At 46.8% G+C, this 15,613-nt stretch overlaps 1 protein-coding gene across 1 annotated transcript in view; it reads right to left on the bottom strand.

Moving 5' to 3' along the window:
* Positions 1 to 9,612, bottom strand: part of Qsox1 (quiescin sulfhydryl oxidase 1) — a 37,765-nt gene extending 28,153 nt beyond the window's left edge. The window contains exons 1-2 of the mRNA XM_046430054.2: positions 9,283 to 9,612; positions 708 to 808 (exon numbers count right to left, since the gene is read on the bottom strand). Of these exons, the coding sequence (XP_046286010.1) occupies positions 708 to 808; positions 9,283 to 9,553 (372 nt within the window). The 5' untranslated portion in view covers positions 9,554 to 9,612. The remainder of the gene's footprint in view (positions 1 to 707; positions 809 to 9,282) is intronic.
* Positions 9,613 to 15,613: the final 6,001 nt, after the last annotated feature.

Consider the following 15,613-nt stretch of genomic DNA (forward strand, 5'->3'; position numbering starts at 1 on the left):
CATCTGGGTAGGCCACACCCAAGGGCACAGTAAGAGAAGGGGACTCACACAAGGCACTTCCAAGGAACATTCTATTCCAAGCAGGGCAAGGGATAATATTACAAAGGAACAGGTGAGCACAGCTCCACCCATGGGGATGTAGGAAGGCACGCCCATGCACGAAGACACAGTCACTCAAACCCTAGAAGAGTAGGGAGGTCTAGCAGCACAGATGCTGCCTGAAACATCGCCCAGCAGGGGAATTAACTCTGTCATGTGCCAGTCGGTCTCCCACAATTAAGCCCCTGGAGCCTGATTCTGTCTAAGGATGGGTCAGAGGCTGAATCCTGGTTTTACAGAGTGAGGTCAGAACTCCAAGGCTGGGAAGTCAGGAGTGAGGAAGTGAAGGTCACTTCACACACAGCTCACTCAGAGCAGCTAAAATCTGCCCAGCCCAGCACACCCACACAGGGCCATTTCCTTTACAAAAAGCACACTTTTCCAAAATAAATGAATCTTCCTTTTCTGCCTCCACCTCTAAAACATTTACTTCATCTAGCAGAGGAACACTATTCCAGGGGCTGGGATTTAAATAACTCAGGCCTAGAAGCAATGGTGAACCCCTGAAATGCAGCATCTGGGCAGATGCCAGGGAAGCACAGAGCAGCTGGTGAAATGCTTGACAGGAGCCACTCACCACCCTCACCTCCCCCCTCCTTGTCACATACCCTCACAGTAGGGAAGCCTGAAATGCTAAAGTCTCTGCAGATGGCAGTATTCGACTCATCAGCACAATCTAGGGCAGCAAGGTTCAGTGCTGGCCTCCAGTCTGAAAGGATAAGAAAACAGGGGTAAGCAAAAGAAGCGGGCACACACTCTGCGGCTTACCTAACTTCCCCACACAACACCATCCCCCACATACCAACCCTGACAGCACCTGACCCCAAAGCTGAAATGAGACAGGTCGCACCTTCATCAGAAGAGGGCTCTGAGGTACTCCCTTTAGTCTGCATCAGGCAGAGCCTCACAAGAGCCTGTGCTTAGGACACAGTTCTGAAGCCCAGGTGATGTGTAAGTTACATAGCATAGGCAATGCTGGCTGGTGATGCTCTGCCTGCCCCTCTTGCTCTGGGGGCAAGGGAAGATGCTGGAGAGCGGGAGAGAAATGTGAAAGGAGCCTGCCCCTGAAAAAGCCCTGGTATCACCTCTGTCCTATGGTCATCTGAGAGTCTGATCAGTTCCAGAAGGGTGGAGTGCATGGCTGGGGGGGGGGGGGGGGGGGGGCTTGGCATTCCCCAGTAGACCCTCAGGGTTTCCAGGGCCAGAGGTACTGGCAATCAGCCCAGCTTGGGTGGATCAGGCACAGGGTGTTAGGAAGCAGGTCCCTGGCCAGAAATGGAGGCAGGAATTTTTAGGGGAGGAAGGAATGCATCTGGAATCTAGGAATGGCAAGGAAAGAAGCTGAGGCGAACGTCTGAAAGGACATTAACCCTGCTCCCTCAGCAGGTCCCAGGCCATGAGGCCTCTCTCCACTGAAACTTACTGGCAGAGAGATAATAGCAAAGACCAGGGTCTGGAAAACAGAAAAACTAACATACACTAGGCAGGTCCCCTGAGCTCCGATTCCAGGTCAGAGGCCCTGTGAGCACCTACTGAAGCACCACCTTACACTGAGGCTGCCCAGCTGCAAAGCAAGCACATACAAAAGGCCACACAAACTGTGAGACAGCAGTTACTGGCACCAATTTATGGAGCACAGACCTGCAAGAGTTTGGACATCAGAGATCAGCCTTGTGGACAAGGCATGAGTAGCGCAGGAAAAGCAGAGATGGAGTAGAGCCTCAACACTCAGTGCAGCTGACTAGCGCCATAAGCAATGCTTGATCTGGCTTCTGCCCACACATCCACCCTCCTCTTACCACTTCCCCAGCGGAAAACCAAAGTTTTTTCTTTTCCTGAAAGCACAGCTCTCTCTCCCATCTCCAGCTACTCCCCCTAAGAAAGGGCCTGTCTGCAGCCCACCTTACCTAGGCTCCCCACAAACTCCTTGCATCAGGTCCAACTCAATGTTGTTTTTCCCCAGGAAGAGCTGTTTCTGCCCAAGGCTCAGGGGCATCACTCATGTTTCTACCACACAGTTACAACCCTGCCCAGCTCCAAATGTCTTTTTGTTTTTGCACCCTCTGCCTAGCATCCCATTACCCAGCACAAAATAGATGATCAGTGTATATTTACTGAATTATACAATTGACTCAGGTCAGGGGACCATCTGGCAGAGTGCTCTTGCTAAAACATTTTCTCTATGCTCCCAGCCTCAGTCTTTCCTGGGGTCCAGATGGTGGGTGAGGTTAAAGTCAGTCACCTGTGATTATGCCTGTATTCACTCATTCGATATTCTTTAGAGGCTACAGCAAGGTCACAGAAGAGAAGAGCTCCCCTACAACAGCCTGATACCTAGAGGTCCTGGGATTTGCTCTGGATCACAGGCAAGAGCACACCAGATCTCTTCTGTGTCCCTCACCAAAGGGAGGATGACCAAGGACAGTGGAAAGCACAGTTCACTTCCTAGGACTATCTGGCACACTGTTAAGTTTGGCTCCTAATTTGCATTAAGGGCTCTGATCACCTTATTCTGGGGATACCCAGAAAAGAGATCCAGCTGACCTCAAGAAAGTCTCAATTAGATGTAAAGGCAGAAAAGAAGCAATTTCTGTGGTCTTCTACCAGCAAGGACCCTCAGGGTGTTCAAAGAACCAAAGGCCTCAACTGTTCCTCCTCTAAGAGTACAGACCACTAACCCTCAGGCCAGAACTGGTACTCACTTCTGCTAAGGCATGAAGATCCTTGAAGGGACTGGAAGAGGACAGAATGTGAAGTTGGCATTCATGAGTACCCACGGCATACTCTGTATGATTGTATTCCACCACGGCCACTTGAGGTGGGCATCATGCCCCGACTCTGCAAATGAGGACACAGACTGAGAAGCCTCCCAGTTCACCCAAGACCAACTGAACTGGAAAGCCTACTGTCCTCTCCACCTCACAAGGTCATTGCATTTGTGCTCTTTGCTCCAATAGCCTTCTGCATGAGAAAGAGCATAGTCGGAAGAGTTTGTCTTCTAGTTAAATATCATTCTCCATAACTCACAGCAGTCAGTGGCAGCCTAAGCTCAGCGCTCATTTAGAGCACAATGCTCTCAGCAAATGTATTGAGTTTACTGTGTGCCAAATTTATCTCCTTTGGTGCTCTGAACAACCCTATGAGGAAGTAAGAAGCTATTTATCTTTAAACCTGCTTTCCTCAATGTAAAACAAAGATTAGATAGCCATGCACAGGGCATGGTAATCTAATTAATGGTGAATCTGGGATCTGAACTCCGGAATTGAGCCTCTGAGCTGGTCTCAGAAGGGCTCAGGTCAGAACTGAGGTCTGCTCTATTGGCTTCCCAACCCATACGCATGGAGGGCCCATGGGGGGCAACTGTTGAGCAGTGGACAAAAGCAACGGCAATGCTGGAGCTGTCTTTGCCTCCTTCTCTTTATGCCTTGATTCCTTAAGTGCCTCTTCTGATCTGCCCCAGCTTCAAGGGGAAGGGAGGAGGAAGCTGGGGTCAGTCAGGAGCAGGAAAAGTCTTGTCCAAGGAATGTTTCTCAGAACTACCCATGTCAGTACCTTAATGAGCCATAATGACAAATAAAGCTTCAGTTTGACAATAATCACTATGGACCTGGCTATTCATTATTCTAGTATGTTAATAAAGTTTACAGGAAGCCATTGGTTTGGAGTGAGCTCCTACATTATGCCCAATAGACCAAACCAAAATAGAGTCATCAAGTTGAAGCTGTCCTCTGACCTTCCCAGATATCAATAAAGAGAACAGCCAAATCCCCAAACAGGCCACTTTTAGCCACATGATAAGAAGTTCCCCTCTGCTTAGTGTTTACAAGAAAAGCAACTCTGAAAGACTAATCCAGTTTTGTTCTGTTCCTGCCGTCTTCAGCCCTTTTCTGTCTATAAAGCCACACTCCTCTGCTCAGCTCATCAGATCACTCTTTCTACTTAATAAAATGAGATGCTACAAGATCTAGAATCATAAATAAAAGCCTATTAAGGTATTTAAATTAAATTTGCCTTATCTGAGTGTCCTGCTGGTAAAGCAAAGCTGCATTTAACTAAGTGCTTTGCCATCTAGGCAAGAGGAGCATTCTGAGGTGTTTGGTGACTTTAATACACCACCCACCCACTCTGGAAAACTACTAGTGCAGTTATTGCCTTACAGAGTAATTTTTCTACTAATAGAGTAAATAGGAAATAGAGATGGGAAGGGTACGGAAGCAAGAGAAACTAGGAGAGCTGTGAATTCTGGAGTGATAGGTAAGGGGACACTCTGCAGTGACAGGATATTCCATGGTGGGAATTCTACTGTACCTGGGAGTTTCCCCTGGCACAGGCAGGGTCCTCCTTCCCACTCACAAGGGCAGAAGGGGCACTGCATCCAGAGTTAGAAGACTGTTCATAGTCGCAACTAGCCGGAGTACCAAGGGCTCCATATGTGTCTTCTCTAGGCCTCAGCTTCCTCATGGTCAAATGCAGGCCAGCATGGATGGTCTATACCAGCTCTGATAATCATTCAGGTGCTGGATGGTAAATGCCTCTTGACAAGAAAAATGGCCATGTAACTTCTGAATGTCAATCAAGCCTGGCCCCTCATTAAGGTAGAGACAGATTTACCCAAATCTCCAAGAGCCAGTGAGATTTGGTGGTCCAGTGACTAGACCCCACCTGTTCTCAACTCTGACACCCCATCCAAGTCTTCAGGAGTCCTCCTGATAGTTAGCCTATACCTGCCGCATGCTTGTGATCCCAGAAGCTTGGGAGGCTAAGGCAGGAAGATCAATAGTTCAAAGCCAGCCTCAGCAACTTAGTGAGACTCTGCCTCTAAATAAAATATACAAAAGGGCTGGGGATGTGGCTCAGTGGTTAAGTGCCCCTGAGTCCAATCCCTAGTACCAAAGAGAGAGAGAGAGAAAGGGAGAGGGAGAAAGAAATTGTTTATACCATGCCCAGCTAGTTCAGGGCTGTGCAGTCACCATCATATCCCTTCCTTCTACCCTGATGAAGGCTTTTGGGCAGTGAGGTCATGGGATAGACAAAATGCCTTCTCCACCCCTCCCATCCGGCTTGACAACCCAGGTTTGAGTCAAGAGGAGCCACAGCACCAGCATAAGCTTCTATTGTTCACATTCTCTTCTGGAATCCTTTGAGGCTCAGACCATTGAGTATTTAGTAGACTCTTGGCATGTACCAGGTTTTACACTAGACACTATAGGAATACAAGTAGGAGGCGTCATCTGTGCCCATGAAAGGGAGGCAAAGCCAACCATGCTCATGGTCACTCAAACTTGTCTTACAAATCTTATTTTCATGGCTCTGCACATGCTGTTCTCCTACCTGGAGTACTCTTCCTCCTCCTGCCAGGCTCTACAGAGTCAGAAAGGCCTGGGGTTAGCCAGCATGATGGCGCACACATGTAATACCAGCAATCTGGGAGGCTGAGGCAGGAGGATCACAAGTTTGAGGCCAGCCTTAGCAACTTAGTGAGGCCATAAGCAACTGAGACCCCATCTTAAAATAAAAAAGGCTGGGGGATGCTCAGTTGTAAAGCACCTCTGGGTTTAATCCCCAGTACTCCTAGGTTCCCCCAAAAAGACAATGATCATGATATGATCTACGACTCAGACATTTTTACTAGTAAAGATATGTGTAACAACAGTCTATAAGAATTCTTAGAAAGCTAGACTTGGGTATACACCTATAGATCCAGCAACTCGGGAGGCTAAGGCAGGAAGATCACAAGTTTGAGGCCAGACTCCACAAATTAATGAGAACGTGTCTCAAAATAAAAAATAAATAAATAGGGGCTGGGGCTGTAGGCTCAGTGGTGGAGCGCTTGCCTGGCATATGTGGGGCACTGGGTTTGATTCTCAGCACCACATGTAAATGAAATAAAGGTCCATCCACAACTTTAAATTTTTTTTAATTAAAACAATTAAAAGGGCTAGAGATATGACTCAGTGGTAGAGGCTCCCCTTGGTTCAATTCCCCAGTACTTTCCCTAATACACAAAATGCTAAGAAATGCAAAATGCTAAGAAAAATATGTGATAAATAATTGCTTGAATAAAGGACTTTGGTGACCAGGATAGCTCTCTGTGATTACTTCCTTTCATGAATTCCTCAATAAAAAATGAACCACTCCTTCTGCCATTTTCAAACACAGCTTCGTACTGACACCAGTTTTCCTGCTGTGTGTAGTCCACTGCCCCAACTGCAAAGTAAACAATGATTTCTGACTCAACAAATATTTGCTGAATGATTAGCCAGTGAATAATAATGAAGTTCTCAATTAAACACAATCCATTTCTGGAACATATGGTAAGATATACAAATTTCTCTGAAATAGAAAGGGGCAAGAAAGCTCTCAGAAATAACAGCTTTGCCCCAGGGCAGCAAATGTCCCAGAGAACCTATCACCCAAGTCACTGAAGAAATGTGCCCTGTCCAGTCAGATTAAATGCCCCAAGTCAACTGGGCAGAATTGCAAAATTCCTCTCTCCCTCCATGAACTTCCATACTCCCTGAGCTTCTGTTCCAAGACACTTATATTAACAGCAGCAGGAATGGGCCTCCTGGCAGGGTCTAGGGTGGTATGAGAGCAGCCCTCTGCTGGTCCACAACCCCAACTTTTCTAGGAACTTGAGAATACAGAGATGAGGTGAGATAAGTTTATAGGTTTTCAGCAGGGTCTCACCAGGAAAGTCCCCTATGGACTGGAGTGGAGGACATGCCTCACCATTACAGGCCAATGACAGATTCTGCCAGTAACCTCCCCCTACACAATGTTGATCCCCATGGCTCACATGAGACCTTCAGTTTCTACAGAAACCTCCTACCTATCAATTACCCTGGTTCTCCTTCAGACTGATGCTTTCATTTTTCCTTTAAGAGGTTAAGTTTGGCTTTTACTTTTCTTTTTGGGGAAGGATTTTCACTCCTTGCACTGGGAAAAGACTACTTTGGAAGTGGCAACCCTCATCCAAAAGTAGGTTGGCTCAGCATCTGGATGTCTAATTCATAGGAAAACTTCGAGTTGCAAGAAGCCAAATAGATGAGTCAGCTGGAAGCTAATCTTACCCTCCAGCACACTCAAGATCAAAGAATCTTCTAGAATAAGTCCATCTGCAGCCATTAAAAAGCTCTTATAGCCTCAAAGTGGAAACTGATTGGGGGACTTTTATGATGTTCAGGTCCACAATGTCCCCTGAATTAACCTCCCTTTATGTATTCCAGTTCCGTGGCCCACATTCTTCCTCCCTCCTTCCCTCATCAGGTTGTGTGAAGGGCAGTTTAGTAACAGCTCACACAGGAGATGGACCAGAGAGGCATGTGGGCAAGTGTAAATTGGAGGTAAAAGTGTTTGTAATTTTGTTAAAAGATTATTTTTCAGGAACATATAATTAAAAGATATATGCATCATTCCATCCAGCCACTCCAAGAAGTCCTTTGTGAACAGCTGCTCAGGGGGAGAGGCTGTTAGAAAACTGACATCTACTTGTGCATTCCACTACAACTAGTTGAGTTTATCAAGAAATAATAACAACACAGGAAGGGAACAATAGTTCTAGTTCTCCTTTCTCTAGAAAGGCCTATTCCCTAAGATGCCTACTGTTCTCACTTGATGATCACTTCAAGGAAGGAACCCCGATAGTGCCCTACACCACAATCAGGAAGTAGCTCCCGTCAGAGGTAGCAAATCAGAAACAAATCACAATCACTATGCCATGCCTGCCCCCACCCCAAAACCTACTATCTGGTTTAGGCAGATGTGTGATACTACAGGAATCTTTACTTATTATTATTTTGCAGTAATCCAGAGGCAGTCTACCACTGAGCTATATTCCCAGACATTTTTATACTTTTGAGACAGGATCCCACAAAGTTGCGGAGACTGGCTTTGAATTTGCCATCCTCCAGCCTCAGCCTCTGGATTTGCTGGGATTACAACCTGTGCCACAATGCCTGGCCTACAGGGATCATCAAATTGGAGAAAGGAAACTATGAGACAATATATGTCCATTACTTAGTAAGGTGTCTGGTGTATAAACACTCAGCAAATATTAATTACTATTATTATCATATTTCCTCAACTCTAAGTCTTAAGTTTTTAAACATTCTAACATTTTGTAATAGAGTTCACCTTAAAATCTCTATACATTTAATCGTTTCTGTCTCTTTTTTTTTTGGTACTGGGGATTGAAATAGGAACACTTAACCACTGAGCCACATCCCCAGCCCATTTGTAAAATATTTTATTTGCAGACAGGGTCTCACTAAGTTGCTTAGTGCCTAGTTAAGTTGCTGAGGCTGGCTTTAAACTCACGATCCTCCTGTCTCAGCCTCCAAGGCCGCTTGGATCACAGGTGTGATCCACCTTGCCTGGCCTTTTAGTCATTTTCTTATTCACCCATTCCTCAGGCTGTTATTAAAGGAATGGTGGGTTTCACAACCGATTGTGTCTTGAAATTAGGGAAAAGTGCCCAGGCCAGTGAATGGAACATAGAATAAGAACCAAACCCAAACCATTCAGGCCTCTGGGTTCATGGGATTAAAACATAAGGGTCTGAGAGGGTCCTTGGTCAAGAGGAAGAGAGATGTGGATGTGGCCCTGAAGCTAAGGAGCAGGAGGCAGCAGGTCAGGAGAGGCCTGGAACAGAGACAGAAAAACTCCCTGGTGAAGACACCCACTCAAAAGATAACCACGAGAAAGGAAGTCTATGTACCAACTGTGTCAACTAGCTGAAGGGGTGGAGGACGGTGGTGGGGCGGCAGAGTGAAGGTCAGTTCCCTTTTCTCCCCAGCACAGGTCCAGGGCAGGTAGGAACTTGGCAGGAAGGTGACAGGGGTCCTGGGGCAAGGGGAAGGGGGCTGCCGCGGGCTGGACTGGAAGAAATGTCTGAGAAGCACGAGGAGGAACAAAAGCGAGCCCCTCTCGCAGGGATGGGGGCAGCAACCTGGCAGAGGACGATGGCAGCGAGCAGAGGTGGGGGGCCGCAGGCGCGAAGAGGGAGAGAAGCTCCGGATGCGGGCCAAGAGGAAAAGCACAAAAAAAGCGCTTGAAGGATGTTCAAGTGCGGGCGTGCGTGCGACGGGGAGGCAGGGCGCGGCGGGCCGGGGGTGGGAAGGCGGGAACGCGCCCAAGGGAGGGCCCTGGGCCGGCAGGTGGGGGGCGGCCCCGGCCTCTCACCCTTAACGTCGTTGGCCAGGGCCTTCCACGTCGGGGCGAAGGCGATGCAGTGGCCGCACCAGGAGGCGAAGAACTCCACCACCCAGGCGCTGCGGGAGTTGAGGACGGCGCCGCGCACCGTGTCCGCCTGCAGCAGCGTCAGCGGGTCGGAGGACGAGTAGAGCGCCGAGAGCCGGGCCGCGCCAGCGCCGGGCACCGCGAGCAGCATCGGCGGCAGCAGCAGCAGCAGCAACGGCGGCGGCGGCCCCGAGCGGCGGCCGCACCTCTTCATCCTCAGCGGCGGCGCCCACCACAGCACCCAAGTTTGCGACTAGTCGCTGTCGGACTGCGCCGCGGCACCTCGGACCTCCGCCCTCGAGGCGGAGCCACGTGGCCCCGCCCCCGGCCCTCAGGCCCCGCCCCGAGACCCGGCGCGCTACTGGGGCTTCTCCTGCTGGCCAACCCGGCGCTGAGCGTGGTCCTGGCTAGCTGCCGAGGCCTCAGAGCGGCGCGAGCCCGCTTGCCGCCTCAGGTCCGAGGAGGCGAGTAGCGCAGCCCGGCCCCAGGAGCCCCATCCCCAGGGGAAAGGAGTAGGTGCCCGTCTAGCAGAAGCCCGGAGTTGGGGTCGCGGCGGGGGCTCGGAGGTCATTTGGCCTCTCCCGGCCCCCGTACCGACGGAAGAGGAGCCCGTTGGAATGGATGGTGCCGATTTATTCGGTTCCTGGAAAGTTCTGGGTCTCCCAACAAGCAGTTATGACGTAGCTAATTCGAAGTAGTTGGGGGGTAAGAGGGCCACGCAATCGGACGGTCTCCGAGTGTTTGACCCCTCAGGGGTCAGAGGCACCCACACCCCGGGGCTCCCCGCGCTGCGCTGGCCCATTGCCCTGGAACCCCGCGCCCGTCCCTTCACCCCGCTCAGACCTCCCCACACTCAGCTGCTCCTTCACAAGTAACGGGAGCTCTAACCTACGTTCCTGAGTGCCAGGGGTTTGCGTGGTCAGCGGATTTATTATGAGTTTTTGAGAAGAGCAGGTGCCCCTCAGGGTTGTCGCTAGTGACCTTTCCCTGTCTGCTGGTTGCCCACCTCACCCATAAGTCCTGAGACTAGATTTACTGTTCATCTCTTCCACGTTTATGAGTGCTGTCTTGGTGCCAAGAATAAGGCCAGGAGCAGAAGAGACTCTCGGGGCGTGGAACTTACAGTACACTGGGGATAAAGAGATGAATAGCAAGTCAATGAAGGTCGGATGATGACAAATGTGATGAGGAAATACACTATTGGGAAAGAATGGAGTGACAAAAGAGGTGCCATTTTAGGGTGGTCAAGGCCCACCCTTAATATTTGCAGGAACTGAGTCAGTATTACAAATAGAGACCTACATATTATATGTCTACACATTTAAAAACTATAAACCAAACTCATGTAAAATTTCTATCCTTTTATCTTGACATACATACTTTGCAAATAATCTGGAAAGCCAAATAAAAGTTTAGATTTCTTGGACTCCTCCGAGATGTACACTTGATATGGTGGCTTTGGGGGTAACTAGTTTCTGACCTTCAACCTTCCTCCTCTCCTTTGCATCCGGCTCTTACATACTTCAAGGACACTTCTATTCACACCTAGAACATCCTGTTTGTATATCTGAGCTTCACCCACACCTCCCACAACAATCCCCTCCTTGTCTACTCTTTAAGAAGCTAGACCTTGGGAAAAGGCCAATGCAGGCTGTTTTCCTGATGCTGGCCTGTGGGCTATAGAGGCAATGAGTTTTAGGGCCTCAGGTACCTATAGTATGCTCTAAGGAGGAGTGAGGGACAAGAGCTTTGGGTGTGTGCATACCCTTGGCCCATGGGCTTTTTGCTCTATAGAGAGTGGCATTGATAGAAGGAGAACAAATCACCCCAAAGGGTTCCTCTTACCCCAGTTTTAAAAAATTATAACATTTGGAGTGTTTGTACCTCTCCAACTCCTCAAGCCAATTGCAGTTGCCGGGTTCTCCAGCTCCCTCCCCAGGACTTAGTTCCTGTATAGCTTCCGTGGCCTTACTTCCCTTGTTCCTGGCAGCCACTGGGACCAGGCCTGGCCCAAGGTCATTTAGTAACTAGTAACTTTATATTCTAGGACTTGGAAGTAATGCAGGAGCTGGGATCAGTTGCCAGTAAAAAGTACCTTTGAATGACTCTTGTTAAACGGTGTTGTAGTTGCTTCCCTGGGGGCCTAAAATTAAGAAAACTGTCTCCTGAACAGGCTGAGTGCCTTGGAAAGATACCAGATAAGTACACAAAGATTTGCTTGTTCACATGTCTCTATCGGAGCATCAGAAATGTAAAATAACACAGACTATTTGAATGGAGTAGAGAAAGTTCCTTGGCGGAAGAGCCAAAGAAGATTAGAATGAAGCGTTGTAAATTCTGAAGTTTTAATACCTCATCAGGGATTTTTAACTTTTTAAAGTCTTGGAAGCCTTTATTCAAACAGTCCTGAAAGGAAGCTTAAACAGATAAGAGCAAGCCAACGGGTGGCCTAGAGTAACACCCATGTTCTGTGGTATATGGGGTTTCTTGGAAACTCCAGGCTCCCAGGGCCAACAAAACCATTGGGCTAGAATTTGCAGAAGAATCTCAGCTTATCCTGATTGTCCTTCTTGGAGCCTCTTGGATTGAAGGAGTGACAAAAAGGAAATCTACAAGGAATGAGTGTGGAGAAGGGGATGGGGTGCTAAGGAAAGCTTTGGGAACAGAAGAGGAAAAGTACAAATTCCTACCCAGGCCCTCTTTTCTCCTTTACTACACACAAATCTTAGGAAAGCCAGCAAGATGACTCTGGTGAGAGAATAATAACAGCCTTAGCCAATACTTTGCACCTGCCACTGTAAGCACTACAGATGTTACTCATTTAGTCCTCTCGCTGACTCTATGAGGTTGATGTTATCCCATTTTACAGATGAGACTGAGGTGGCAGGAACCCTGTTGACTTTCCCACTTGTGAATCATCCATGTGTAATGCATGAATAAGAGAGGGACTTTGGAAATCTGCCACCCCAGAAAAATAAGATAGATGATAAGAGGAATGCAGCATGTACATAAATACAGATAATTGGGATGAGTAACAGAGGAATATTTGGTAAAATATGTCACCAGGTATCAGAGTATTAGATGACTTGCTTACTCATTTGCACAAAGAAAGAGCCTTGGGTGGGGGTGCCTCTGGAGGAAAGCACCCAGCAACAGAGAAGGCACTGTCTTCTGAGTCTTCCAGATGAAACTTAAAAAAAAAAAAATCCTTTTTTGGTTGTTGCTAATAACACAGTGCCATAGACTGGGTAAGATATAAAGAAAAGGTCTATTTTGGCTCTTGGTTCCAGAGGTCCAAGATCCAGGGGCCACATGTGGTGGTGGCCTTCTTGCTGGCAGAGTACTGAGGTGGCACAGGGCATCACATGGAGAGAGACAGGAAACATGTTTGCATATCTTTTCTGGTCCCTGTCCCTCTTATAAACGTACCAGGATTCAATCATGGGGGCTCCACCCTAATGATCTTATCTCATTCCCATCACCTTCCAAAGGCTCCACTCCAACACCATAGATTGATTGGGGGTTAAATTTCAACACACGAAACTTTGAATACAAACCATACCTTAACCATAGCACTTTTCTTAGCTGGGAACAGTTAGAATCCTAATTCTCAAAGTTGGAAAAGAAGTGGAGTTGGTATCAGTGTGGCAGGAAAGAGAATGCTTCAAAGGGTTTACTGAAAGGGGTTTGATGGAAGGATAATTAGAGGCATGTGCAGGATAAAGGGAACTGACCTGGGTACTGGCAACAGCAAAAAGTCCTTTTAGCATTTCCAGACCAGAGGAGAAAAAGGAAGGGAACCAATGAAAACCAATGAGAACTGGAGCAAAGAGGGCCACCCAGATAGAGCTGTAACCACAAAATGCCATCGCTGCCAGAAGCACAGGTCAGCAGGGAGGGACCAGGAAAGTATAACTTCCAGCTCTTTCTCCTCCAGTCTTCTGATCTCTCACCAGTGCCTCCACTGGCCAAGCCCAATCAAAGGCAGAGGGTGAGGGGGCTCTGATTTTATCCATAGCAGGTGGCGTCTGCTATGCAGGTTAGAGGAGGTGAGAATGGAGAATACAGTACCTAGAGTTCCTAAACATGGGTCCTCAAGGCCTTAGAAACAAGAGTGGAAGACAGACACTTCTGAACATCCTTCTGTGATTCTCCTGGGGTGAGGCTGGGGGGAGGCTTGACATCTACTTGACCACCCAAGAGAGCAAGCAGAAGGTAACTATGCAGTTCCTTCCCAGCTCCTCATTCTTTCCTGTTCACACTTAGTCTGATTGCCTTATTCTGTATCTGTAGAGGAAACTGAAGCCCAGGAAAGTAGAGGGAATTGTTTAAGGCCACACAACAAGGGAATGGCATAGCCATTGAACAAGTATTGAGAAGGGGATGTCTGTGAAAGGAATGTTTGAGACAGAGCCCATGTGCAGGTAGAGCTTCCCTGCCCCAGGTCACCTTATGACAAGTCAGAGGGACTAGGCATCCCTCACTCCCACCCACACACAAGGAAGATAATTATTTAGAGTGGAATGATGGTACAAAGGTACAAGCTTGGGCTGGGGTTGTAGCTCAGTGGAAGAGCGATTGCCTAGCATGTGTGAGGCACTGAGTTTGATTCTCAGTATCACATACAAATAAACAAAATAAAGTCCATCAACAACTCAAAAATATATTTTTAAAAAAGGTATAAGCTCAAGGCCTGTTGTCTGGGATTTTTGGCCAGGGGCAGGGGCAGAGCCTTTTGGGAACCTATACATCACCAAATGGGGCCTGAAGGCAAAGGCAAGATGGCCACTTTGCTGAGTTGCTGGAGTGACGAGTGCCCAATCTTCCCTAGAGACCTTGCCAACAGTGTGATACTGTGAGATTTCTTTGTGAGAACTTTAGGCTTCTGGGGTAGGTGTCCTCATTTAGAGTATTTCCTGCCAAGACACAGTATATACTATGGTCCTCATGTGACAAATACATACACACATATAATTTAAGTATAGCACTATTTCTGTGAAGGATAGAATTTATAAACTGTTTTCTTTTCATAAGAGCACTCTCAGAAATGGCTTGAAGAAAAGGTAGGTATTAATGATGTCAGTCCATGTCAGAAACTGTACTCTGCCTGTGTGTATGGTGGGGGCAGACACAGGTTGGAAGTGGGCAGTCAACTGAGGCTGGGAGGAGAACACCTTCCTTCCTCCCCAAGTCACCAGGCAAACAGTGACCTGCCTTTTATCTTTATAGTTTAGTTTTGTCTCTTCTAGATCTTTTTTTATGTCTAGCCATTTTTGCTCAGCATAATATTTATGAGATTCTCCTTGTTGCAGTTCCTCAAAAAACTATGCTAGCATTTACGCATTCATCAACTGCTGTGCACTTGGGCTGTTGGCTATTGTGAATAATGCTGCTGGAATATTCACATACAAGTTTGTGTGCCTGTGGCTGTGTGTGAACATAAGTTCCATTTCTCTTGAGTACATTCCTAGGAATAGAATTGCTGAGTTATTTGGTAACTTTATGTTTAGTTTTTTGAGGAACCGATAGAGTAATTCTTTTCTTTTTTATTGCACAGAATTCCACTACGTGAATACACAACAGTTTATCCATTCTCCTGTGGACATCTGAACTATGTCCAGTTTGGGGCTATCATATGACTATTCCTCTACATCTGTTTTTATATAATATGTAAGTATATATTTTTTACATTTTTTAACAATATATGAGTATATATTTTAACAATATATATTATTTTTATATAATAAAAGTATATTATATTTCTCTTGTAAAAATACTCAGGGGTGGAATTTCTAGGTCATGGGTTGGTGTGAATTTAATATTAGAAGTTGCCAGATCTTTTCTTGAAGTTCTCATACTAACACTGTATAAGAGTCCTGCTTATATTACATGCTTGCCAGTATTTGTTGTGGTCAATCATTTAAAATGTTTAGCCATTCTGGTAGGTTGGGAGTGGCATCTCAGCTGGGTTTTAATTTGTATCTTTATGATAACTAATGGTTGAACATCCTTTCATGGTTATTCTTAAATCTTTTTGTTGTTGTTGTTTGTTAAATATCTTTTGCTTGTTTTTAAAAATTGGGTTATCTTGTTATTAACTTGAAAGTTCTATTTACATATGTACATATACACATATACATATATATGCAAGATGCAAGTCCTTGTTAGATATATATTCAGCAAACATTTTCTATCAGCTAACAGCTTGCATATTTATTTTCTTAATGGTGTCTCTTTTCTTTGTTCTTCTAATCAGTTATACATGACAGAAGAA

The sequence above is a fragment of the Marmota monax genome, unplaced genomic scaffold, assembly GCF_021218885.2.
Source record: "Marmota monax isolate L192 unplaced genomic scaffold, Marmota_monax_Labrador192_F-V1.1 WCK01_AAM20220418_F8-fsc00055, whole genome shotgun sequence".
NCBI lineage: Eukaryota > Metazoa > Chordata > Mammalia > Rodentia > Sciuridae > Marmota > Marmota monax.